Source organism: Triticum aestivum, chromosome 5D (genome assembly GCF_018294505.1).
Source record: "Triticum aestivum cultivar Chinese Spring chromosome 5D, IWGSC CS RefSeq v2.1, whole genome shotgun sequence".
Classification (NCBI taxonomy): domain Eukaryota; kingdom Viridiplantae; phylum Streptophyta; class Magnoliopsida; order Poales; family Poaceae; genus Triticum; species Triticum aestivum.
The window spans coordinates 503,719,946-503,747,003 of NC_057808.1; the positions used below are offsets into that span (position 1 = coordinate 503,719,946).

Below are 27,058 nucleotides of genomic sequence, written 5' to 3' on the forward strand. Positions count from 1 at the left end.
GCAGGACTTGCGCCGACCGTGCCCTAAAGAGCACCTCGGGCACGCCGGGAAGATCCGACTACCAAAGCCCGAGCTGCGACCCAAGCAACTCTTGACGCCATTATCGTTGCCAAACAGAAATCGGCGCCCCCGAAACGGCCGCCTCAGCAAACCACGCGGCGAAGATGCCGCCATCCCACGCGGCGAAGATGCCGCCCTTCCATGCGGCGAAGATGCCGCCATCCACCGATCTCAGGTTGTAGCCGGCTCCAAGACGATGCCCCCAAGGAGGAAGAAGACGTGAAGACGCCTTCATCGCCCGATCCCGCGGATCAGAGGTTTCCCTCCGGAGCCAAGGCTGCGGGGTGAGGAGTGGAGCACCATACATCAGCGACGCTTCCAAGAAAGAGCGCGACGCCCGCAGGCGCCGCCGTCGCCAGCTCCGTCAAAGGCCGGAAGAAGGATTTCTCCCTGAGATGCTCGACCACCACCAGCCCGTACCGGCCAGCCACAGACCTCCATCAAACCTCCACCAAACCAGCACCGCAGAGCACCGAGGGGAGCCTCCCGTCAGCGCCCGCCCCTGCCAAGGCCGTCCCGCGCGCCCGCCCGACCAGCAGCAGCCGTGCTGCCGGGCCCTGGACGCACACCACCGTCACCGCCACTTGGGCCGACCTCACGCCGTCGCCCTCACCAGGCCTGGGGGCAGGAGGTCACCGCCGCCACGCCGCAGGAACCGCACCACGCGGAGACAACGAACAGGCTGCAGCAGAAAACCCCCGAAGAATGCCCGGATCCAGCCACGCCCGGCCAAATCCAGCGTCCGCCAGCCTCCCCGCCAGCCACCGAAGCACCACCGAGGCTCCCGCGCCGCCCAGCCGAGCAGAAACGGAGACCCAACAGGAAGCGCCGAGATCCGGAGCACCACGCCCCCGAAGCCGAGCGCCGCCAAGGGAGAGACAGGAGCACCACCAGGCCCCGCCGCCGCGCCGCCCACGCGGCCGCAGCAGCCGACAACCGCCGCGAAGACCGGGCCGCCGCCCGAGATCCAGAGCCGCCCGCGCCGCTGCGGGCCAGGAGAACCCCGCCGCCGCCGTCCGCTGCACGGGCTTAGCCTGGCCGCGTCATTCGGCGGCGGCAAGGGGAGGTGGAGGGGGTGGGGTGGGAGGAGGCGCCGGCGGTGCTGGGCTCCGCCCAAGCCGCCCAGAGGCGACGCGGGGGACGGGAGGGACGTCAATAAACTTAATGTGTGCCGTGCGTCCTGTCCGCCTCTCACCGTGTCTAATTTTGTTCCTCTCTGTCTACCATCTCCACATTAAGCATATGACTTTCAATTTCTTCTCTTCCTCCAGAGCTAAGATGCCCTCCAGAACTTCAAGAGATGAGGGACGCTGCATCAGGATTCTTCTTTCATTTTCCAACTCTGCCGCTCTTCACACTGCTTTGACGTGTTTGCATCTGAAAAAGAAATGGCCTCCATCTTCAAAGTATCCACCGCAAACGGCGCATCTAGTATCCAGAACGACACCTCTCCTCTGAATGTTCATGTGAAGTGGGTGGCTATTATGGCCCAGCCTCCAATCAATTTTATTTCTAATCAAAGCAATTTATATTCTCCCATTTTTCTTTGGTGTCAAGCAAAATAAAAATGAGGTAATATCATTAGTGGTGCTTAAACTTGCCATCAATGTTCACTTCAGTGCTTGAACTTAAAAAATACGCCGAACTAGTTCTAGAACTTGGCACCATGGTGCAAATACGGTGCTAATCCAATCCTCACACGTATAATGAGCTAGCATGGCACCATAGTTTGATTACCATGCACACGTGGCTTGGGACTCACTTTCAACAAATCTTTCTAGGGGTAAACACCAAGTTTATTCATTAAAAACCACATTGGGTGGGATACATCTGTGTGGTCGTGGGGTACATCAAACCAGACGTGGCAACCCGGATCTCTAGAAAGTGAAAACTTGGCTAAGCAATGTGCTTCATAACTAACAGCACGACTCTCAAACGAAAAACAACAATGAAATGTAAACGCCTTAAGATTTATTTCACTAATAATTGCTCTATATATCACCCGTGCGCTCATGTTGATATCTGAAACGACTTGCTGATAGTCCGAGGCCACAACAAAGTTTTGGATGTCCAAGTCTTCTGCAAGAGAGAGAGCCTCACGGCAAGCTACAACTTCTAGGGTAGCAGGATCAAGAACTCCTTTGACAACTACTCCCTCCGTTCCTAAATATAAGTCTTTTTAGAGATTTCAATAAGTGACTACATACGGAGCAAAATGAGTGAATCTACACTCTAAAATATGTCTATGTACATCCGTATGCTGTAGTCCATTTGAAATGTGTAAAAAGACTTATATTTAGGAACGGAGGAAGTAGTGCCAAACTCCAAACTCCCCATATAATTACCCCCTTCATCTCTGCAGATGGCCGCTGCTGAGCCTCCTCTTCCTGCCAAAACTCCTGCATCAACATGGATCTTACAATATCCTGAGGGTGGCTTTTTTGGCCTTGGCTGCTGTTGCTGCGGCAATACAGCGCTCCGAGCCGAGCTCTGCTGTTTGCTTCTGATGATGCCCTACATGTCAATACTCTCACTTTCAGCTGGACGGCGGAGAGGTCGGGCGCCGCAACGCAGGCGGGGTCGATCTCGCGCACGACCCCGAACCTGCGGCAGTTGTCCGTGGCGTGCGCCCCCGTCCGCTGCTCGGCAGGGTAGCCGCGCAGCGCCACGTGGGCCATGCAGCCGCCGGAGACGCCGAGGACGGTCCGCACGGGCACGAGCCTCACCGTGGCGCCGTCGAGCCGGAACGGCTGCCTGCGCGCGGCCGCCTCCCGGTCGCGGGGCGTGCGGAACAGCACGGGGACGCCTCGGCAGCCCGGGGCGGGAGGGAGGAGCTCGAAGTTCTGCGGCAGGTCCAGCGCCAGGGTGCGGAAGACGAGGCGGATGAAGGGCCCCGGGTCGTCGGCGCGGCACGGCGGGGTGATGCACGCGTACGCGACGCGCCGCGCGTAGTGCACCCCCGGGCTGTCCGGGTCGCCGTTGAAGTAGAGCTTGACGCCGGAGTCCGGGAAGGGCGCGTGGGCGAGGCCGCGGACCGCCGTCGCCGCGGCGGGGACCTCCGGGCCCTTGAAGTGGCAGACGGTGGCCGGGCGGTCGGACTCGGAGGGGACCTCCAACGCCGTCGCGCCCTCCGGCAGCAAGGCGTCAGCGGGCACGGGCGGCATCGTGGCAGTGGCCAGTGGACTGGGAGCAGTGAGAGTGAGGTGGAATGGAAGGAAGAGGAGAGTGGGTGTGGCGGTGGTTTTATTGGCACGTTGGAGTTGAGAGGAAGGAAGAGGGCTGGCTGTCAGACGCGCGGAGACAGCGCGCTGCTCTTCCTTCCACTTCACCTCACCGCTTCTTCCAGTACGGTACAGTGGACCGGTCGTTGATCTGGTTATCCATGCTGGATGACTAGAAAGAGGAACATGCCAAGGTACCTTGTCCGCACCAACAACTATTACATTTACATGCGATCGATTAACCGAATTTACAACAAACAAATTAACTAAACGGAAAAGGATGTCATTTTTATTTTTGATGAAGTCGAAAAAAAATCCATTCCTCTAAATAGCAGAGCTTGTACAACGATGTCTATGTATGTATCCTACTACTTCTACTATACACAAATACACACAAACTATAGATTATTGCCGCCTCTCTCTTGCAGCAGCATAAAATAAACGGCCGTCTGCCTAACGTTTCTGGAAGTTCAACACCTTGATGGAGTAGCCGAACACCAAGAAGAAGGCGATGACGTACGCGAAATGCGCGAGCACGACATACCCAAGGAAATCGTGCTTGATGCCCAGATTGTCCTCCAAGAATTGCTTCACCACCAGGCGGCTCCCGTCGGGGACAGACAGAGGACTGGTGTTATCGCCAAACTGCGACCCGATGACGCCATAGATGGTCCAAGACACAGGGTTCGCCCAGTAGTACCACCTCCACCAAATTGGTAGTAACTGCAACAACCAACCAACCATCGTCAGGATCCTCAGTCAACGAATCTAGTTAATTAATCGACACGCGACACAGGCAGGTTAATCTTGGCATACTTACCGGTCTCGCAACGAGGAACCCAGCAAAAAGATTCCAAAGAGGGAGTACAAAGGCTATGGGTATGTTTGCGAGCATGGAAGATGAGGTCAACGCCACCAGCATCATGCCAAACAATGTGAAGTAGTTGAAGCATGAAATTGTAAAGAAAAGGAAATAGAAGAACTTTGCAGCTTTCCACTCATATCCAATCATCGCATAGATGATGACCGTGTACTGAATCCCCTGCACGACGTTGTAGATCATCTCCACGCATGTCTGCACGAATCAAAAAATTGCACAATCTTTAGAATCATACCAACTTTGGAATTTGCACTCATTATATTTGAATAGGATGGGCCCCTTTCATCTAGACAAGCTCAATGAATCTAAACACGATTTTTCTATCAAAATGTGTATCAAATTAAGACCGACTAATTACCTGAGCTAATGCATAGGATAATGGAGAGTACATCCCTGCCGCCTTTTCACGGTAGAAAACAGTTCGTTCGATTGACACAACAGGCTGAACTGTGATGCAGTTGGCAGAACCAAGGAAGAAGACAGCAGCATAAGTGGCTCCAAGTAGATTGGACAAATCTTGTGGTGAGTCTCTGCCCACAAATTAAACATATGCAAAAAAGCATTAGTGCCTCCATAGAAGCTAATATATAATCATTTAAAAGTCCCAACTACAGCAAAATAAGATCATACATTTTTGTCCCCTTCTGCCAAAACACTGTGCCAAATACAAGGCCATAGATCAACGTCATAAGAAAGCGCATGGCGTTGTGCGGTGGATTCTTCCAGTAAGATTTGTATTGCTTCCAGAAGTTTGCAACACATTGATTGTAGAAATTCTGAGAATACTTCGTAGGAAATGAGAGATCTTCATAGCCAGGTGGGGGAACGCTTAATTCCTTAATAAGTTCTTGGTTTTTCCTGCTCATATTTGAGAAACAGGAACTCAATGTTGATATTAGAAATGAAAATAACTGTAATTTTGGCACAACATTTCAAGAGAATGTGTACTTTTTAAAAAGGAATTAGCAGCCAATGGATAAAAATAATGAAGGGTTATAACGAATGAGGCTACTTACCTATAAAGATCAGAATTAGCATAAATTTCAGCAAAATTTACGTTCAGGCGAGCCTCAGCTAAAGGGGAGCTAACTTCCAGCATCCATGTTGCAGGATTATATCCTTCTGTGATCTTTTCAACACCTGGAATTGCCTGCAATGCAATGACAACCTCCTGTGTTAGGTTTTTTACTTTTCTACACCTACAAAGAGTTCAAGGCCTGTTAAGTCTTCAGTGACTTTTTTTCTAAGCCCACTGGTCATATTTGTAAGCAGGTTATCCGTTCAATTGCAAATTAGTACAAAACTTGCTGCCCCAACTCAACATGTAAACCAAGGAAACTGACCTCAAAATATTCAACTAATTTGTGAGAGTGCTGACCAAGTTCACCAGCATAAATAACTCGTCCTCCTCTTTTCATAAGCAGAAGCTATAAAAGGAACCAACAGTGAGTTATTTGCATTTTCTATATATATATATATATTGTGTGTGTGTGTGTGTGTGTGAGAGAGAGAGAGAGAGAGAGAGAGAGAGAACCTCATCAAAAGACTCGAATATATCGATGCTGGGTTGATGGATAGTGCAAACCACAGTTCGCCCAGTGTTCACTGTATTTCTCACCGCCCGCATTACAATTGCCGCGGCTCTAGCATCAAGACCAGAAGTTGGCTCATCCATGAATATGATTGAAGGATTTGCTACCAGCTCCACGGCAATTGTCAGTCTCTTTCTTTGTTCAGTCGATAACCCGTCCACTCCAGGGAGACCAACCATAGCATTACGCAACACATCAAGCTCCACAAGAGTCATGACTTCCTCCACAAACATCTGCGAGGGTGAAGATTAATTTCTTTAGATGGAAGCAATTACAGTTTGAAGCTTCAAATATAAAGAACACCGCATCTTTACTTGAGTCTGAAACATGGATTCAATGAATATACCTTTCTCGTATTTTCGTCAACATCTGAGGAAAGACGCAGCCAAGCAGAGTACAGAATGGATTCATACACAGTAACATTTGGTGAATGGATATCAGTTTGTTCACAATAGCCACTCACGCGGGCAAAAGTTTCTTGTTTTTTAGGGTAACCAGAGACGGTGATACTTCCTTCAATAGATCCACTAGTTTTCCTTCCTGCCAGGACATCCATTAGAGTGGTTTTCCCAGCTCCACTCACACCAACTAATGCTGTCAGAACACCAGGCCTAAAAGCACCACTGATATCAGAGAGCAACTGGAGACGACTTTCTGTGAATCCTTGCTCTCTCATTTCCTGAAACACAAGTTGAGAGATTTTATGTTAGGCCTAAAATAGTTTCCGTCCACATCTGCAGATAATGTTATCATACAGGTGATGAATTTCTGTCCTAACACGATATGTGTGAGTAGATAGATAGGTAGGCTTACTGCAGGCATGTCCACGTAGTAGTTTACATGGTTGAAAGAAAGTGAAAGAGGCTGGAAAGGCAAGGTGATTTGTGACCGAGTTGGCGGATTTGTGGCTTCATCTGCAGAAATTGCAAGTGAAGAGTGACTAATTAGCATTATTGTTAACGGCTACAAGTGGCTTGATAAATAAATACTAGTACAAAGACTGCAGTAGTGTAATGAATACTTAAGAACTCACCTATGGGTATTGAAGTGTTTGTCTCATTCTCATTCTCCTCGTCTGAAACTGTGTTTGAGCTGCTGCCAACTGGATGAGAACAAATCATATATAGTGTAAGTAACTTGCTCACTAAGGCTTCAAACAATAATGTCAACCAGAAGAAAAAAAATGGTACTCACAGCTCAAGTACGTAAGTGCCAGAAGGTACAGTATGTTGAATAAAATAATGAATCCTACAATGGCTCCAATGGAAACCCAAAATCCCGACTCTCTAGTAAAAAGGCCTTTGGCTTTAAGAATAGCCTCGCCTACTGTTGGTGCATCGATAGATGTATTATTGTTTGGCTGTAGTAAAAAAGAAAACGTCCAGCATTAGTTGAGATGTCATCACCTTTACAACACTAGGATATGGTGATCCCTTCACTGTCCGAGAACTAAAAAAACAGGGTCCTAAGAAAAACTTACGTTGGCCCACCTACTTGAGAGGAATTCATTGACGGATATCGCATTCTGGCTGTACATCATAGGAGATGCCCAGTAAGCCCAAATCCACCATGGTCGGACGTCACCTATGCAAATCAAAATTAAGGATGAAGAAGGATTACGTTCATCCATGCAAATGAGATGCAGATAGCTGATATACCGTGCCTAGCTTGTCATGACAGGGCGCTTACCTCTAGGTATGACAATGCCTCCAAATAGGAAAATAAGAAGGATCACAAACATCCCCAAGGTGTTGGCCACAACCATTGATTTCAAAACAGCACCAAGAAATCGGAACAGACCCATTGCCATTTGGTGAGTAGCGAAAAAAGCTAAAAGCATACGAAAGAACCTGCAATGAGCAAATAGATGAATAATACAGTTACGAATTCAAAACTTAAATGCAAAAGTTGAAGAGCACAAGGACGATACGCGGATGTATACCTTCCTGCAGCAGGTGCAAAGCCCATTACATAGTACGTGAGGACGACCCATACTATGGACTCCACAAGCGAAACAGGAACTTTTGAGATGATGTTTACCAGTCCAATGGTCCATGGAGGAAAGAACAAGAAATCCCTCTGTTTGTAGAACGTAGGAAGCATTTTAATAGTAAATTGTAGCTCGGCAAACCCATTGAATAAGACGGTCATTAAACTGAAAGTCAAAGCACCAAAGAATTTGGTGCTGTCAGAAAACTGCCCATGTGGCATCTTTGTTCTGAGGAACACAGTCATGGCAATGAGCCCAAGGATGACCAACTGGGCAACCTTGAAGATGTAGATGAAGGAGTTGCGCTTCATCAGTAACTTCTCTCTTGACATCACTGTCTTGAATGACTCCCAGCTGGATTGCCCATACTTATTGGTGGTCAACGCAGCAGGATGAGTTTTGGACTTGTCGAAAGGAATTTGCAGCTCCTTGAGCATCTGCTGGCCTACATGGAATGACTTGAAACGTTCAGCAAACTCTGGGACAGGCACGTGACGATACTGCTCCTGGTCAAGGTACCAGTACTGTTGCTGGTCTTTCTTGGAAGTGACCTCTTGAAGAAAGTCAGCAATTCCTTTCCTTTCGGGGCATCGAAAACCAGCAGATTCAAAGAATTCCAAGATGTTTTCGCGTGGCCCATGGTACACTACGTATCCTTCTGATAGCAAAATAATGTCATCAAACAGGTTGTAGGTCTCTGGCGGTGGTTGTAGGAGGGAGATCATCACGGTCTCATTCATCACATGGACCAATTGTCTTATGTATTTCACAATCTGAAATGTGCTAGAGCTGTCCAAACCAGTGGAAATTTCATCCATGAACAAAGCCCTTGCAGGTCCTGTTAACATCTCCCCTGCCATGGATATAAGTAAAAACAAATCAGACAAGTGTAATGTGAATTAAGTAAGAAATTCCTTTCAACAATGAATGGAAGGGTTGAGCTTATTCTTTCTATGTATGAATGCATACCAGTTGTTACACGCTTCCTCTGCCCGCCAGAAACTCCTCTGATCATCTCGTCACCAATGGGCATATCGGCACAAATGTCAAGCCCAAGAACCTGACAGTGAGGTTTTTCTTAAGACTCAAAATGGGAAAAAATTGCTAGAGAGTTGCATGTAATTGACAGAACAGTCGAAATCTCACCTTGAGAGTAAGATCGGTAACAATATTACTCTCCTGCCCTTGCACCGCAGTAGCTTTCATATAAGCATCAATCTCGGGATCTGGCTTTATGCCAGCTTCGCGCTCCCTGACAGCAAGCTCAGCGAGCATGTCATATCTGGCACCGACGCCTAAGCACCGCCTGGAGAAATCCAGTGTCTCTCTTACGGTCATCTCTGCGTTGTGGAGATCGTACTGACTAACATACGCACTGGTCCTTTCAGGGTAGAACTCCTCAAATGTATGGCCACAGTAAGTGATGCTGCCAGACACCTGGGTGTGTTGCCATATCCATACGATGATTATTTATTTTTGTATATGCGGCCATAATGCAGAAGCAAAAAAAATAAGAAGATGAGTTCAAACCTTGAGCGCTTTGTCGAGCTTCCCAGTAAGGGCTCGCATAAATGTGCTCTTTCCTGAAGATGGGGGTCCAAGCAGAAGGGTCATCCTGAAAAACGCCATACATGTTGAATTACTTACTTGTTTGGCTTCAAAAGGTACAGTTGATCAGTCTACTCTTTTCTTTTCTTTTCTTTTTTCTTTTTTGCCATCCCATTTGGAGGAAAGCAACAAGAATGATGAGTGAATTTTGTTGCTGATTCCGCCTCCGCCTAGATACTGAAAACTGATCTTGACAATGGCTACTTGTGGTGCTTTTGTGATAAAGAAACAGCAGCAGGCAGGAAGAGTAATGATGTCAGGACTTATTACCTTGATGGTTTGATGATGCCGTTGACGTTCTGGAGTATGTTGATGGTCCTCTTGTTGGAGGAAGCAAGTCGGCCCACAAGACCCTGCCAGCATCATACATATCGTTGTGTAAACAAATCATCATTACACTACTAATTAAATACATCCATGCATACAAAAAGCAGGGGTAGATGAGAGAGACCAAATGCGAACAACTGATACTGCAAGGCAAGCCGTGATAGGGTGGGCGGAGGAAGGAGGCTGGCCGGCTAGGATTAACCAAGGAATCGTCAAAGCTGCAAGCACACGCTCACAGACATTTCGTCAAACACCTCAATGACGCTCGGCTCGAGAAGCCATTGGAGTCCTGAGGCTCGCCGCCGATCCATCCGGCCTCTAGAACTGGTTGACGGATGTCTTGATATGCGGCTAGCCAGGCTGAATTTTGGTCTCCCCCGCCGCGGGGCCGGGGAGGAGTGGGAGTGGCACCACCAGACCGGACAGAGTTGAACGCCCTCGCGCAGGACGTTGCCGTTGACCTTCCAGAGGAGACGCTGCCCTCCCATCGGCACCGCCGCCACGAGCGAGTTCTCCATGGCCTTGGCCTTGGGTGGATGGGAGGGACGTAGCCCGTAAGGAAGAGACACACATACTGAGAGAGAGAGAGAGAGAGAGAGAGAGATGTAGGTGGGGAGGAAGAAGATGACCATGTGGCTGCTAGCATGCGAATCTGGGTGACGTGGCTGCCCATTTGCTAACGTGACGTGGCAGGCCATTTTGGTAACGTGACGCTGTGGTTTAAAAATAGAAATTTGAAACATGGTTTTCATATAGGGGGCATTGAAACTTTGTTTTTTTTCTAGGAGGAGGCGTCGACCCGTTGGCTGGCCAGCTGGGTGGCTGCCCGCCCACCCGAGTTCGAGCCCCGGCTTTGACGCGCTCGCTGAATTTCTTCTATAAAAAGATGCCAACAAGGGTTAGCCCTTAGGTTGGTCTCTTTTTTTAACTTTGGTCTTTTACTGCCTTGTTCCTTCATAAAAATAGAAATTTGAAACAATGGTTTGCATACAGGTGGGACTTTGAAACGTTGGTTTTCGCACTATCTTAGTGCCTTGTTCCTTTATAAAAAATGACTCGACTCCTATGGAGAGGGAAAATAAAGACATACACCCTCCATTCCACAAAGTAGCTAGTGCGCATAGTTTTTTCTTAAAGTCAAACGTCACAAAGTTTGATAAGTGTTTTGAGAAAATATCAACAAAAATAATACAAAATAAATATAATATGAAAGTCTATCTTGTGATTTATGTAGTGATATGAATTTGATAATAAATATGTAGATATTTTTCTCTATAAACTTGATCAAATTAAGTTTGACTTTCTAAAAAAAATTATACGCACTACATTATGAAAGGGAGGGAGAAAATTTGTTACTCCCTTTGTCTCTTGTCTCTAAAAAGAATTACTATAAATTTTGCCTAAAGTCAAACAATGCAAAATTTGATCGAGTTTATTAGAAAGACTAGCAAGAACTATGACACCAAACTAATATCATTACATAAACAATAAATATATCTTCATGTTATATCCATATTTTAGTGTATATTGTGGTTGTTGATATATAGTTTATCCAGCTTGACTTCTGACAAAATTTATAAGTCTTTAGAGAGAGGGACAGGTGGACGGGAAGAGCTGATGGTTTTCAATTTCAGTGAGATTTTGATGAAATTCACTGAATTTCATTAATTTTAGCATACATTGAAATATTTATGTTTTCGCCAAAGAAAAATCGGCAGTTTCAGTAGTTCTCTGGAATTCATGTATTTTTCAAAAATTCCAAAATTTAATTTAATTCAAGTGAATATTATTTCGGCCCTTTGGCTGATTTCAGTTAGTGCTGATTTTTTTTTCTGAAATTGAAAACCATCTGAACTAAGTGGTGAGAAGAGAAGATAGTTAGTATGGTAACCTGCAGGAAGTTTGTGGCTGAGTTCCAGAGCGTGGGGAGGGCGCGGCTGCCGACGAAGGCGTCGACCTCGACGGAGAGGCCCTGGTACCTGACCTCGATCGCCGGCAGTTCGATGCCCACCCGGTCCACCCGGTCCCTGAGCCGCCTCAAGAAGCGCTCGCTGTCGTCCTGGAACACCCTCTCCAGCAGCGCCCTGCCGGCCTCGCCGCTGGCCAGCTGGTTGATGTCCACCAGTCCCTGCAGCTCGTGAGCGGCACCGTCGGCGCCATCGACGCCGGCGTGGTTGGACAGGACGGCGCGGCGCATGCGGTCGTAGGTGGGCAGCTTCTCGAGCGCGGCCCAGCGCAGGTTCTCCTCGTCGTCCTCGTGGCCCTGCCGCGACGCGGCGCGGCCGAAGGGGTCGTCCGCGCCCGCCTGCTGGCGCAAGGAGTGCGAGATGGACCCGGAGCGGCGGGAGCCCCAGGAGGCCGCGCTGGCGCTGCGGCGGCTGCCCGACAGCGGCCCCAGCTGCAGCCCTGCCGTCGAGGACGGCTCCATGGCTGCCTGCGTTGCTAGCTAGTAGCTGGGAGACAGAGGCTGCGCTAGCTGTGTGCGAAGATGCACTCTGATCTTCTTCTTCTTCTTCTTCTTGTAGTAATAGTGAGCATATATAGGGAACTCATGCATGCATGGTTGCATGTGGTCAAGGGAAACGAACGGAACGATGTTGCGCATGCATGAAACTTCCTCCGGCTGCCCACATAGCACTACAACTTGTTACCTACGAGTCTACGACTAGTCGGTCCCTGCGAGCACATGCATGATGCAGAGGATAGTACGGAATAGTATTGTTAAGTATTCATCGACGTAGCTAGAGTGAGTTTGGCAGGTCAGACCTGCATATTTTCCAGCCATCATCTAGAAGGAGGGAGACTGAGATATTTCTTTGCTCTCTCTCTCTCTCTCTCTCTCTCTCTCTCTCTCTCTCTCTCTCTCTCTGAATGACAAGGACAATCAAACGAGCGAGCGCTTTGCATGCATGGCTTAATTCCATCTATATCTAGAAAGAACATTATAATAATAATTGATTCGTTAACCAACGATCCTTCGTTCCTCCGTACGATCGACATCAACATAACAGAAGAGTCCATCCATGAATTGAATTCCGAGCACGCGGGAATAGTCTATCTTCTCTTCCACGGCAGGGTCTACAATCCAGAAGGTCAATAGACGGGCCAAAGAGATCCCAGCTGCTTCGAAGGTTCCTTCCATCTGGTTTCCCTCCTTTTTTTTCTCTGTTGTGAGCACGTGCAGTTTTTTCTATTCATTTATTTTGAAAAGGAATTTCTTTTTCTTTCCTTTTGATAACAACGTATGTGGGCCAAGTGGAGCTAGAGGAAAAAAGCAACATGTGGTCCAACCGACAGTTGGCCAAGCGGACTATCTAGACTCCTCCAAAGCTCCTCCTGATTTGGTTTGGGTTTGTGGGAATTCAGACATCCGAACTGACCCGTAGATGTTTGATGCACAATGTTGGAGGGCAAAAAGTGTTCGGGCCACACAACTGGACGTTTATGGGTGTTCTGGCGCATGTCGTTGGAGTTGCCCTTAACGGTTCTTCTCCACAAATGCAAAATTCAAAACATATTTGGTTCGGTTCGATTTCATTCCTAATATTTTTTGGTGAAAAAGTGGCCGCAATGCGAGTTAAATTGATGGAACAACTAATAACACTTAGTTAAAGTATAAAATAATTAACAAATAGTGGTGGTTGGATTCCACGACGGACCCTAGTTGCAGCCACCGCCACTGCCACCAAGGCCACGATACCATGCCCACCGCCATGGCCACGATGGCTGGCGAGGGTGGTTTCAAGTGGGAATGCGGTAATGCGCCTCAACGACACTGTCTCAGCCCAGTCATTCGGCAGCAGTGAGAGCGGAGGCGGGCTCGGGGTTGAAAATCCGACGCCCTCTTCTCCTTCCTCCTGTCACAACTTCTCTTTAGCCAGATCATACTTGACCCACGATGGGGCGAGGGGGTCTGTCTTCTCCTTCTCCTCATCCTCAAGATTGAAGATGAGGGGAACTCCTCTGGCTACGCCATGACGAGGGAGTGGGTGTTGTAATGGAGGCCGGCGAAAGGAGAAAGGGATGTGCCGAAGAGGGATTATATGCTGCCGTGGACGCCATTAAGGAGGCAGTTGGGGAGGCGACTGACGACGGATGGTCAAGGGGCTCATCTTCCGATGAGTTGTCGTGGCATGTTCACACACCTCCCAGCTGCTCACACAGCTCCTTCCGGCCTGCACACACCCAAGCCAGGAGATGATGCCATATGGCGGCCATCCGATAGGCCGCCGCGGGAATCTGAGGGGGTCGTCATGGTATTAATGGTTGGGTGTCATCGCATGGCGCATGGGAGGTTGGGCTACTTCAAATCCCGTGTGTGGCGTGTGTGGCATGCAGGGAAGAAGAAGCTGACACTTCTCTCCCACACTAGAAGTTCAATATGGAGCTTGTTTTAAATTGGTCTCCACGGCCTCCATATGTGGAGGCTAGGAGCTCGTTTTTCGAGCGAGCTCCATAAATTGTAGTGATGTGAAGGCATTGGCGACTCTGGTGGAGTGCTATTTTAGATCAAAATTAACATATTGAAAATTATTATGATGATTGAGCCAATATTGCAACTCTATTTGAGTTGCTCTATTAGATTGTTAAAAAGGGAAGGAGTATATTGCAAAGAAAGAGCGCTAGTGCAAAGTCAGGATTCACGTCGACTAATAGCTCCCACCGTTTCATAATGTAGTGCATATAGATTTTTTTTAAAAGTTGAACATTACAAATTTGGCCATATTTGTATAGACAAAATATGTACATTTAAAATACCAAATGCATATCATCGAATACATCATCAGTTATATTTTCATGTTTATATATGTTTGGAATTGTATATATAAACTGTTTTTGGTAAACTTGGTCAAAATTTGCTTGTTTGACTTTTCAAAAAAAATATACGTATTATATTATGAAACAACAAATGGAGTAATAGCAGTTGTAACGCCAACAAAGAATCACCATGCATCCAACTATTGAGCAAACGTCTTGCTCTAACTGTCACAATTTGGAATTAGGTCGTAAGGAACTAGCATGTCCCTTGGTGGCTACGTTTCTCTTTCCCTTCTCCATCCTTTGGCGGCTATGGCAAACTCTCCCCTCCAGACTTCGTTGACGAGCCCGTAGATTCGGCTCCCCTCTGCCTGCCGCTCCGACGGCCGGTGGCGGGGAGGGGAATCCCGGTGCCTCCGTTTCGGTTAGCAGTTTAGGTTAGGGTTTTTTAGTCCTTGCAGGTGCGGCGCTCGGGTGGATGGCCGCCCTTCTTCTTCGAGTTTGTCTTCTGGGTTTCGATCCTCCTCGAGTTCGTCCATCTGGATGTAGGGGACGGAGCTCCGGCGTAGATTACTACCATTTTATTGGGGCGGTGAGGTTAGTGTTTCTCGTCGTGTGGCGAGATTTGGTATCAGTTGCTTCAGACCTATTCAAGGGTTCAAAGACGACGACTGCACCTCCAGGGCGCTAGTACTTAGGGGCACGTGCACGAAGACTTCCTTGCTGTAATCGACAAGGTCAAACCGGGTGGATAGGGGAGGGGTGACAGCGGCGTGTCGGCGGCTCGTTCTGGCGCCGGTAGTGATCATTTAGTGGTCTCGATATCTTGATGCAATTTTTAGTATGTTTGAGATGCTTTGTACTTCCGGTGAACCTTGGTAACAGATCTGAATTATTTTCAAAAAGAAAAAAAGTCTTGCTCTACCTTGGTCCACTCCACTCCAGAGAAGCAGGGACGTGCGTGCGTGAATACTCGTGACAAAAGAAGAGTCAATTCAACATGTTGTCTGCGTCTCTCCTCTCCCGTACGTCTTTACTGGCCGGCTGGCCACTATTCATCTGCTTGCCTTCTGGAAGAAACTACCGAGCGTTGCCTGGTCTAGGAGTACATTTCTCGGTTGCAAAAAGAGGAAAACAAAACGCTACTCCACGGTGTGTTGCATGCATGACGACTCAAACAATTTTGTTTTCAAGACCACACATGCATGAACACCGCCGAGCGAAATCCATAAAACCACCATAGTTGTGCCGTCATTAGAAAAAAAATCAGTTTGTGGTTTGGTCGCAAGATGCATTCAACGCAACGTTAATCATTGACCAAAAACACTAAATGCCAGTTGACCACGAATTTGACGTGGCAAAGGGGCAACGATGCCGGCTAACGTCCGTTTACATTGAGCATGACGCCCACCCGTCAGTCGTCTTCCTTCCCCACCACACTGGCACCCCGGTCTCTCTTTCCTCCTTAGCCCTCCCCCTCCGCTGGAAACCTCCACGCCGCCGCCGCCGCCGCCGCCGCCCCTTGTCCTCCTTCTCTGCCCCACGAGCTCCCAACCCAGCCGCCACACAAGAGACGGGCGACCGCAGGCACGCTCGCACGCCACACCTCCCTTGGCTGCAGCTGCGGGAACAATAATGGTCTTCATCATGTGCCCCGTCACCCCTGCCCCAACCACGCCATTCGTCGCGTCAACAAAGATTAGCTCGTCGCCAACCGGCCCCGCGGTGTCGAGCGGATCCCCTGTCCAGGCTCCAAGCTCCTCCTCGAGGTCGTCTGAGTCACCCGGTGCGCGCGCACCCGCGGTTGCCAGGATCAGGGCCTTCGCCATGGACAACAAGCGGCTGCTTCACATCCACATGTGATTTGGTTTGATTGCTGGACTTGTACATGTGTGTTGGTCTGGGTTTGGTCTGGATTACAAACTTTTCCCAGGTTTACATCCATCAGAATGGGTCGCGTGCTAGCTCGCCGCGATGCTCGAGTCCACGTGTGACAATTAAAGCGTGCACAGATTTGGATGGCAAGGCCGACGAGATCGTGGACGCGCTGGTCAACATCTTAATGTTGATGCGGGTTTTGCAGAACAACATGGGCATGGAAGTACAAGGCTAGTTGCTCGTGATAACACAGTTCGTGATGGCATCAAGTTGGCTGCTAAAGTGGGATACCGTCGCATCATCGTAGAAAACGACCCCCAAGTGCAAGTGCTGGTTAATCTATGGAATTCTGCTAGCTATGAGAGCGGACATGGCGCGACCATTCGCCACGAAATCACATATTTGGGTAAGGGCTTTGATAGTTTTTGTTTTGGCAATTGTCTGAAGCCAATGAGTCTGTCTATAGATTTGTAAAGCAAGCCTGCGAGGATATAAGGTGTCTTTGGTTCAAATATGTATTGCTCCATTCCTTCATAATTATATTCACATCTCCTGCGATCCTCATGAGTCATGAATAAAACCTTTGACTAAAAAAATGGCCGCTCGAGATGATGCGGTCCCATCAACTGGGATTGACTGACACATGGGGCCGTAGACCAGATGGCCCGCATTGACCCTAAGTCACCGTTCATCCGAATACCCGCAAACCGGAGGCAAATCCAGAGGAGATTTGTGGGCGTCCGTACCTCCACCACGTAGGCGCCCAACACCCTAGACCCAGACAAAACTCTCATCGCGCATCCCGTTCCAGAAACATCTCCACCCATTCATGTCAGTATGTCGTTCCAAAGTGGGCGTGACTGAACGACATGAATGACGGTCTGGCCGACGCGACCGGACGGCTGACCGACGCCGCTTCATTGCTTCAATGCAGACGCGGAGAAAGGTGGGGCCGGCCAATCTGACTTTTAAGTAGGACGGCCACGCCGACAAACCCTACATAGCATCATCTCGTTCATGCCTCCTACATCTCCTCTCTGCCAAACTCCACTCTACAATGATGGGAAAGTCCGACAGCGACTCCTGGTGGTTTTCAGAGCCCACGGGGAGGGGCTGAGGTCGTCCAGATTGTGGCACCGCCGATGCTCTCTGGGCACATCGGCGGCCATGGTGATGGAAGAGGTGGCACTGGTACATGTCGGTGCTATACAAACGGTTTTTAATCCCTTTCCGCGACGGCATTTGGAACCGTCGCCTAGTGAGTGTGGGCGATAGGGGGGTCCTTCCCACACGACCCAGAAACCGTCGGGGATATGCCCTCTGGCACACACGCTCGGCAAAATGAGGTCGTGTGCGACCGGCGAGCGCTCAAATATGGAAATACGTACAGTAGAGCTAAAAAAATACAATTATACATGCGAAATTGTTTCCAGTCGCAAATACATCCACACAGTAAGTCCCCGCTAAACGTTTCCGTTCGTATATACATCCCACACAGTCGCTCCAAGGAAAACGTTTCCGTTCACAGGTACATCACACACAATTTTAACCGTTAAATCGTTTGCGTTATTGAATGTATCACACACGGTCCATAGAAGAAACTGTGTGGCAAAAGCTGTTCATCACACACAGTTTTTATGTGGTAAACGTTTGTGCAAGGTGGCCTAACGCAAACAGTTTTCAATAGAAAGTCGTGTGTGATTATTCATTGATCCAACACGGTTTATTCCTAGAAACGGTGTGTGTTGCCTGAGGTCATCGCCCACGGTATTTTTTTCAATAACCGTTTGCAATAGCAAAACCCAATTAGCAGGCTAATTCGCCATTAGCAGGCTAATTGCCCTATTATTAACAATCCATTTATTAATCTAATTGACATTCATATTAGAACATAATATATTTCATTTCCATATTAAGGAAGCAGAATTTCATAATTGAAATACATCAGAGTACAACATGATATAGCTTCAGCACTTAGCTACCCCATTACACAACTGCACCAGCATCAAGTTTCACATGCAACATGTAGAACCTTTCAAAATTAGCATTATAGACGGTATATAGACAGATGCATCTCATCTGGAAAACTGCTAAAGCGGAAGGTGAATATTGAGCCTTCATTCATGTTGAAGGTCTTTGCAACTTTAGGCCAATGCCTGTGGATGATTGACCATATGTCCTTCGTCCTCTTCAGGAACACTTCAATATTGAACCGTGAGTGTTGTATGAAAACCTTCCTCGTCTCCTGACCATAGAGGTGGTTTGAGAGGTAATCATCAGTGGAAAGGCCTGAAAACAAGGGTGTGCATAAATATCTTCTCTATATTGGAAATGTGGCAAAGGAATAAAAAAAAGGTAAGGTATAATAGTTAGTACCATCTTGTAGTGAACTGATGTCTTCTTCATTGTGTAGGCAAAGATCTTGTGGTTTTTTGTCGCTAATTTCTTTATCCTAACAATCTTTCTGAGTTTCTTGATTTGATTGATATTCATGGACAACTCATTTCCCCATATGCAAAAATGGTTGAACAGTGGGTCAAAACCTTTGACAACAGGACCTACATGTGCAAGACCAAATTGTTAAAAACCTAAATATTAGAATGGTTCCTGCAATTGCACAATAATGTGCTATTAGACAACGGACCATGCACGTGCTAACCTTGATTGTAAACCTCAGTGCTTCCCATTGTTTCCCTGCAATACATATAAGGTAGTTGTCATCAGGTTAAGTAAGGATTCGCATGCTATCAGTAAAATATGTTGATGAAAAATAAGCACATTGCAGATTCATCAGAATAATTCAAGCCATATGGAAAACCCATTTATCCAAACCAAACATGATTAAGAACTAGGAAATATAGCACTTGTATATGTTTCTCATGTATTAAGTGCGGCCAAATTTGATTTATTCCTCACATGCACAACAATACAAAATTCTACCCACGACAATTGGGCATCGCATTGCAGAATTGAACTATGCAGTTAACTAAACACCACAACAAATGAACCAAACATTAACTGAGCACCACATTGCACAATATAATATACTCCTAATAGAAGATCAAACAGTTGACCAAACAGTTAACTACGGCCAATTGTAGCAATTGTATTTGTTTCTCATGTATTTACTAAGTCAGATTCAATTTATTTCTCACGTGGTATACAATAACAGAATGCACCCACAACTATTGAACATCGCATTGCATAATTGAACCAAACAGTTAACTAAACACCACAACACAAATGAACTAAACGTTAATTGAGCACCACATTGCACAATGTATAACCAAACCAAGCATGCTTGACAACTTGAAAATATAGCAATTGTATTCGTTTCTCATGTATTTTGTAAAGATAAATTCGATTTATTTCTCACATGGAAGACAATACAAAATTGCAGCCTGAAGAATTGAACATCACATTTGCAGAATTGAACCAAACAGTTAACTGAAGATGACAACTAATTAACGAAACAGTTAATAAGTGAGCACTACACTGCACGGCATATAGAACATATACACTAGAGCAACAGATTGCATGGTAAAATTAGATAGCACAATTCACTAGAATTTGTGAAGGAAAGGCAGGAGCAGCACACGCAACGGGTAAACCGAGCATGCTTAACCGGCGTAGCTAGCAAATGGCAAGGTGCTCCTCCAAGATTTGGGGGTCGGCACGAATGGCAGCCATCGCGACCTCATCCACGCGTGCGGCCGTGATTTGCTTCTCCGCTGCCAAAAGCTCCTTGAGATCCTGGCTATACTGCGTGCACCATGTCTTAGGACGGCGCTTATTTGGTGGAGGGGTCGGTGATTTGGGTGGAAGGTGTCGCGCTCGCGCCGGCGGTCGGGGCATGTGGGATGTGGAAGGAGGAGGAGGATGGGGGTCGGGTGTGGATTACCTACCTGGATAGACGAGGCCGAGCAGCATGAAGGAGGGTCGCCGACGAGGAGGCGGCACTGCAAGCAAGGAGTGAAGGTTTCAACTTGGAAAGGAAGGCGAAAACAGGGGAAATGTGGCTTTTGGTAAAGGGGAGGGGCGGGGAGGTAGATATTTCCGCGGAAGCCGAAAATTTAGAATCGCTTCAGCGAAAAACTGGCGCACAAAGTGTCATCAGACACGGTCCCTTATTCAGAACTGTGTACGATATGTGAACATCAAAAACGATTCAGATAGCTTAACCCGTGTGTGTTGAGTTTGAACGTCAAAAAATTTGGTTCGAATTTCCATGGTTACAGTGGTCATCCACGTCATTGCATAATTTGGGTACACAAAGGAGACTACAGCACACCCACACTTCTTAATCAAGCAAGTTCAGCAATTAAACAGAGCTAGCTGACCTAAATATTACTCTAAAAAATTAAAGACCGGCGCTCTTAATTAACCAAAACAAAGAGTACTACTACGGCTGGTGCTCGTCGATCTCCGCCGCCGCCTCCATGTCCAGCTCGCGCCCGACGATCTCCTAGGGAAGGCGCTCCATGGCATCCATCGCACCATACTCGGCAAGCATCTCGCCATCCGCGTCCGCCATCTCTTTGGAAAAGCCCGCCACGAGCTGGGCGTGGGCGGACACGACCTGGGCTTGGACGGGCTCCATCGTCGCAAGGTATGTGGCGGAGGAACGGACGGCTGCTCGAACGCTCTCGGCGATTGCCAGCTTTTCGGCCGTGGGTTGCCGACCGTTGTCGGAGAAGCTTCGTTTGATTTGTGCGGTGACCGCCAGGAGCTGGGCGTGGGCGGCCTCGACATGGTCGTGGGCGGCCTCCATCAGGGCTAAGGCCGCCACTGTGGAACGGATAACTGCTGTGCCGCTCTCGCCAGTTGCTATCCCCGATGCAGATGTTGCTGCCGCCACCTGAGAAGCAACAGCGGCCGTTTGGGCTGCCTTTGCCGTCCGGTCACAGATTGCGGCCGCGCTCATGCATCTTGTTAGAACGTGCATGGCGGCTGCGGCCGCGCTCTCGCCGGAGTGGGCCACTGAAGTTGCCCTCACGACACGGGTCCACGTGCCCATCTTTCACCGGCGACTATTGAACAATGAAATGATATTTGGGGAGCGAGCTAGTGTGCTTGAGACGCCGGCTGTGGACTGTAGCTGACGCACCTTCTCGCGTAAGCCATAGGCGTACTATACACCGACGGTGCTCCAGGATATTTTGTGCTGCATCTCACACGGTTGGTGATAATAAACTGTGTGCGATCTACTTGATTTTTCATCTTGATTTGAATTACATAATGGGCTCACAGCGGCAATGGACGGTGTTTGAATTGCTAGACCTTTTATCTGGAGTGAACATGCAACTATATGTGTGTCGTAAAAGAATTGGAATTATTCAGGGTTCATTTGAACATTTTATACATTAAATTGGTTTTCTAGCCATTTCAGGTAAACAATTTAAAATTAAACTACATGCACATGCTGCGGTGCACCAACATGGGTCGTAAAATCATATATGTGTCCATGGGTTTATGCTTATCTCCCATGCAAGAAATGGGGATGAAATTCGAACATCACGGCACCGTGGCTCTCTGGCAAACGTCGACGTACTTGCTTTTGTAATTCTAATAAATCAAAAATTCGTCTGAAATTCATGAAACTTGGCATGCTATCATGGATCGGCATGAACATGCCGTGGTAAAATTTTTGTCCCATTTGGGGCAGATTTGGGTATAAGCTTCTCATAAACCAGAGCTTCTCACAACAAGTGTGATGGTTTCGGTAGGGAACGTTTCACCTTCCTGGACGAAACGACATCCGTTGCCTCTTCTCGATTTCAAATTTTTTTCCTAGTGTCAACATAGAACAACAGGAGTGTTGTGTCAATTTTTGGGATTTTTCGAGGTTCGCTTGGACATTTTTATAAATTAACTGAGTTTTATATGCATTCATGTGCATAATTCAAATTTGAACTACGGGCATATAAATTTGTTGAAAATTCAAATTTGTGTCATTGGTTGCCTGCTTAGGTCCAATGCAAGAAAATGAGAATGAATGTCAAACACCCTACCACCGTCACTCGGCCGCAAACATTGAGATACCTGGTTTTTAAATTCTAGTAAATCCAAAACTCGTTTGAAATTCATGAAACTTGGCATGCTATCATGGAGCAGCATCAACATGCTGTGGTAAATTTTTTGTCCCATTTGGGGCAGGTTTGGGTATATGCTTCTCACAAACCAGAGCTTCTCACAACAAGCATGATGGTTTCGGTAAGGAACGTTCCACCTTTGGGGACGAAACGATATCCATTGCCTCTTATTGCTTCAATTTTTTTTCTCGTGTCAACATAGAACAACCGGAGTGTTGTGTCAATTTTTGTGATTTTTCGGGGTTCGTTTGGACATTTTTTACGCATTAACTGAGTTTTCAATGCATTTATGTGCATGATTCAAATTTGAACTACATGCACATGCTCCAGTGCATATAAATTGGTTGAAAAATCAAATATGTGTCCTTGGGTGCATGCTTAGGTCCCATGCATGAAATTGGAATAAATTTCAAACACCAGGGCACCGTTGATTGCCGGCAAAACATTGAGATACTTTATTTTTAAATTTTAGTAAATACAAAACTCGTCTGAAATTAATGAAACTTGGCATGCTATCATGGAGCGGCATCAACATGCTGTGGTAAAATTTTTGTCCCATTTGGGGCAGGTTTGGGTATATGCTTCTCACAAACCAGAGCTTCTCACAACAATCATGATGGTTTCGGTAGGGAATGTCCCACCTTTGGGGACGAAACGATATCCATTGCCTCTTATTGCTTCCAAAAATGTTCTCGTGTCAACATAGAACAAGAGGAGTGTTGTGTCAATTTTTGTGATTTTTGGGGTTCATTTGAACATTTTTATGCATTAACTGAGTCTTCAATGCTTTATGTGCAAAATTCAAATTTGAACTACATGCACATGCTCCAGTGCATATAAATTGGTTGAAAAACCAAATATGTTTCCTTGGATGCATGCTTAGGTCCCATGCAAGAAATGGTAATGAATTTCAATCACCAGGGCACCGTTGATTGCCGGCACAACATTGAGATACCTGGTTTTAAATTCTAGTAAATCCAAAACTCGTCTGAAATTCATGAAACTTGGCATGCTATCATGGAGCGGCATCAACATGCAGTGGTAAAATTTGGTCCCATTTGGGGCAGGTTTGGGTATATGCTTCTCACAAACCAGAGCTTCTCACAACAAGCATGATGGTTTCGGTAGGGAACGCCCCACCTTTGGGGATGAAAAACTATATCAATTGCCTCTTTTTGCTTTCAAAAATTTTCTCGTGTCAACATAGAACAACAGGAGTGTTGTGTCAATTTTTGTGATTTTTCGGGGTTCGTTTGGACATTTTTATGCATTAACTGGAACGTAGTATTTCAAAAAAAAAAATCCTATGATCACGCAAGATCTATCTAGGAGAAGCATAGCAACGAGCGGGGAGAGTGTGTCCATGTACCCTCGTAGAGCGAAAGCGGAAGTGTTTAGTAACGCGGATGATGGAGTCGAACGTCTTCGCGATCCAACCGATCCAAGTACCGAACGCACGACACCTCCGCGATCTGCACACGTTCAGCTTGGTGACGTCCCTTGAACTATTGATCCAGTTGAGGCCGAGGGAGAGTTTCGTCTGCAGACGGCGTGGTGACGGTGATGATGAAGTTACCGGCACAGGGCTTCGCCTAAGCACTACGACGATATGACCAAGGTGTGTTTCTGTGGAGGGGCGCACCGCACACGGCTAAAAGATCAACTTGTGTGTCTATGGGGTGCCCCCTCCCCCGTATATAAAGGAGGGAGGGAGGAGGACGGCCGGCCCCTAGAGGCACGCCCCAAGGAGAGGAGTCCTACTAGGACTCCAAGTCCTAGTAGGATTCCACTTGGTGGAAGGGGGGAGAAGGAAGGAGAGTGAGAGGGAGAGGGAAACACGGGCCGCGCCCCCCTCCCCTAGTCCTATTCGGACTCCCTTGGGGGGCGTCACCTCCTGGCTGCTGCCCTCTCTCTCCCCTAAGGCCCACTAAGGCCCATTACTTCCCCGGGAGGGGGGGGGTGTTCCGGTAACCCCTCCGGCACTCCGGTTTTATCCGAAACTATCCGGAACACTTCTGGTGTCCGAATAACATGGTCCAATATATCAATCTTTCTATCTCGACCATTTCGAGACTCCTCGTCATGTCCGTGATCTCATCCGGGACTCCGAACAACCTTCGGTACATCAAATCACATAAACTCATAATACGAATCGTCATCGAACGTTAAGCGTGCGGACCCTACGTGTTCAAGAACTATGTAGACATGACCGAGACACATCTCCGGTCAATAACCAATAGGGGAACCTGGATGCTCATATTGGCTCCTACATATTCGACAAAGATCTTTATCGGTCAAACCGTGTAACAACATACATTATTCCCTTTGTCATCGGTATGTTACTTGCCCGAGATTCGATCGTCGGTATCACCATACCTAGTTAAATCTCGTTACCGGCAAGTCTCTTTACTCGTTCCGTAATGCATCATCCCGCAACTAACTCATTAGTCACATTGCTTGCAAGGCTTATAGTGATGTGCATTACCGAGAGGGCCCAGAGATACCTCTCCGACAATCGGATTGACAAATCCTAATCTCGATCTATGCCAACTCAACAACACCATCGGAGACACCCGCAGAGCATCTTTATAATCACCCAGTTACGTTGTGACGTTTGATAGCACACTAAGTGTTCCTCCGGTATTCGGGAGTTGCATAATCTCATAGTCAGAGGAACATGTATCAGTCATGAAGAAAGCAATAGCAATAAACTAAACGATCATAGTGCTAAGCTAACGGATGGGTCTTGTCCATCACATCATTCTCTAATGATGTGATCCTGTTCATCAAATGACAACACATGTCTATGGCTAGGAAACTTAACCATCTTTGATTAACGAGCTAGTCTAGTAGAGGCATACTAGGGACACTCTGTTTGTCTATGTATTCACACATGTACTAAGTTTCCGGTAATACAATTCTAGCATGAATAATAAACATTTATCCTGATATAAGGAAATATAAATAACAACTTTATTATTGCCTCTAGGGCATATTTCCTTCAGTCTCCCACTTGCACTAGAGTCAATAATCTAGATTACATAGTAATGATTCTAACACCCATGGAGTCTTGGTGTTGATCATGTTTTGCTCGTGAGAGAGGCTTAGTCAACGGGTCTGCAACATTCAGATCCGTATGTATTTTGCAAATCTCTATGTCCCCTTCCGACACTTGATGACGGATGGAATTGAAGCGTCTCTTGATGTGCTTGGTTTTCTTGTGAAATCTGGATTCCTTTGCCAAGGTAATTGTACCAGTATTGTCAGAAAAGATTTTCATTGGACCCGATGCACTAGGTATGACACCTAGATCCGATATGAACTCCTTCATTCGCTGCTTCCAAAGCATCTATGTACTCCGCTTCACACGTAGATCCCGCCACGACGCTCTGTTTGGAACTGCACCAACTGACAGCTCCACCATTCAATATAAATACGTATCCGGTTTGTGACTTAGAGTCATCCGGATCAGTATCAAAGCTTGCATCGACGTAACCATTTATGACGAGCTCTTTGTCACCTCCATAAAGGAGAAACATATCCTTAGTCCTTTTCCGGTATTTCAGGATGTTCTTGACCGCTATCCAGTGATCCACTCTTGGATTACTTTGGTACCTCCCTACTATACTTATAGCAAGGCACACATCAGGTCTGGTACACACCATTGCATACATGATAGAACCTATGGCTGAGGCATAGGGAATGACTTTCATTTTCTCTCTATCTTCTACAGTGGTCGGGCATTGAGTCTCACTAAACCTCACACCTTGTAACACAAGCAAGAACCCTTTCTTTGACTGATCCACACTACTAGGGAAAACCTTATACACAGAATCTTAGCAGCAGTGCGGTTTAAAAACAGACGCTACTGCTAATTAGCAGTAGCGAGCTTCAGAAATCCGCGCTACTAATAGCACGGTAACAGCAACGGTCTAGGTGAAACAAGCGCTACTACTATAATTGCCACGGCATTGCCCCCAGGCTAGATATAGTAGTAGCGCCCTTCCGAGGACGCGCTACTGCTAAAGTACTTAGTAGCAACGTTTTTCTTCAAAACACGCTACTGCTAAGTATTGCACCTAATTAAGTTTAGTCCCATACTGCTAAGCGAACAAGATGTTTACCACCTTAAATATGTTACTTCTCAAACTATCTCGAGCACTTGGTCTTCATTGAACTGTATGTGTAGGATTTGTGGCTGCAATATGAATCTTCACCAGTGCCTATACAGGTACTGTGAGGATTCATGTTGACTATTTAGATTCTACACAAAAAGATCAATGATGACCAATGTATATTTTTGAAGTTTTTACATGCTTAGACTTAGCAATAGCGTTTTTTCAGGGCAAAGCGCTACTGATATTATAAAGCGGAAAGGAATAGTTGTAGCGCGTTTCGCTAGACACGCTATAGCTAACTTAGCTATAGCGCGTTCCAGAACGCGCTGCTGCTAGTTTGACTTAACCCCCGGTGCTACCTCTTGAGCACTGCGTTGGTTTTCCCTTGAAGAGGAAAGGGTGATGCAACAAAGTAGCTTAAGTATTTCCCTCAGTTTTTGAGAACCAAGGTATCAATCCAGTAGGAGGCCACGCACGAGTCCCTCGCACCTACACAAACAAATAAATCCTCGCAACCAACGCAATAAAGGGGTT

At 47.1% G+C, this 27,058-nt stretch overlaps 1 protein-coding gene across 2 annotated transcripts; it reads right to left on the bottom strand.

Annotated features, from left to right (window-relative positions):
* Positions 1-3,548: 3,548 nt before the first annotated feature.
* On the bottom strand, positions 3,549-12,197 carry LOC123123241 (ABC transporter G family member 48). 2 transcript variants are annotated; one of them, XM_044543717.1, is made up of 19 exons: positions 11,570-12,197; positions 9,622-9,704; positions 9,274-9,358; positions 8,890-9,180; positions 8,713-8,803; positions 7,696-8,596; positions 7,443-7,603; positions 7,234-7,337; positions 6,948-7,113; positions 6,787-6,855; positions 6,567-6,667; positions 6,100-6,432; positions 5,696-5,986; positions 5,505-5,588; positions 5,178-5,311; positions 4,792-5,019; positions 4,520-4,691; positions 4,102-4,356; positions 3,549-4,004 (listed from the first exon to the last, which is right to left on the bottom strand). In XM_044543717.1, the coding sequence occupies exons 1-19, from the start codon at positions 12,104-12,106 to the stop codon at positions 3,735-3,737; spliced, it is 4,356 nt and encodes a 1,451-aa protein (XP_044399652.1). In that variant the 5' UTR covers positions 12,107-12,197; the 3' UTR covers positions 3,549-3,734. The 2 variants fall into 2 exon arrangements, with proteins under 2 accessions (XP_044399652.1, XP_044399653.1); XM_044543718.1 differs by lacking the exon at positions 11,570-12,197 and adding an exon at positions 9,803-10,284.
* Positions 12,198-27,058: the final 14,861 nt, after the last annotated feature.

Coding starts and splice junctions, on each gene's coding strand:
- LOC123123241 (XM_044543717.1), bottom strand. CDS start 12,106: ATGGAGCCGTCCTCGACGGCAGGGCTGCAGCTGGGGCCGCTGTCGGGC. Junction 9,181..9,273: donor AGCTCGACAAAGCGCTCAAG/GTTTGAACTCAT, acceptor CAACACACCCAG/GTGTCTGGCAGCATCACTTA. Junction 7,114..7,233: donor TCTCAAGTAGGTGGGCCAAC/GTAAGTTTTTCT, acceptor TTTTTACTACAG/CCAAACAATAATACATCTAT.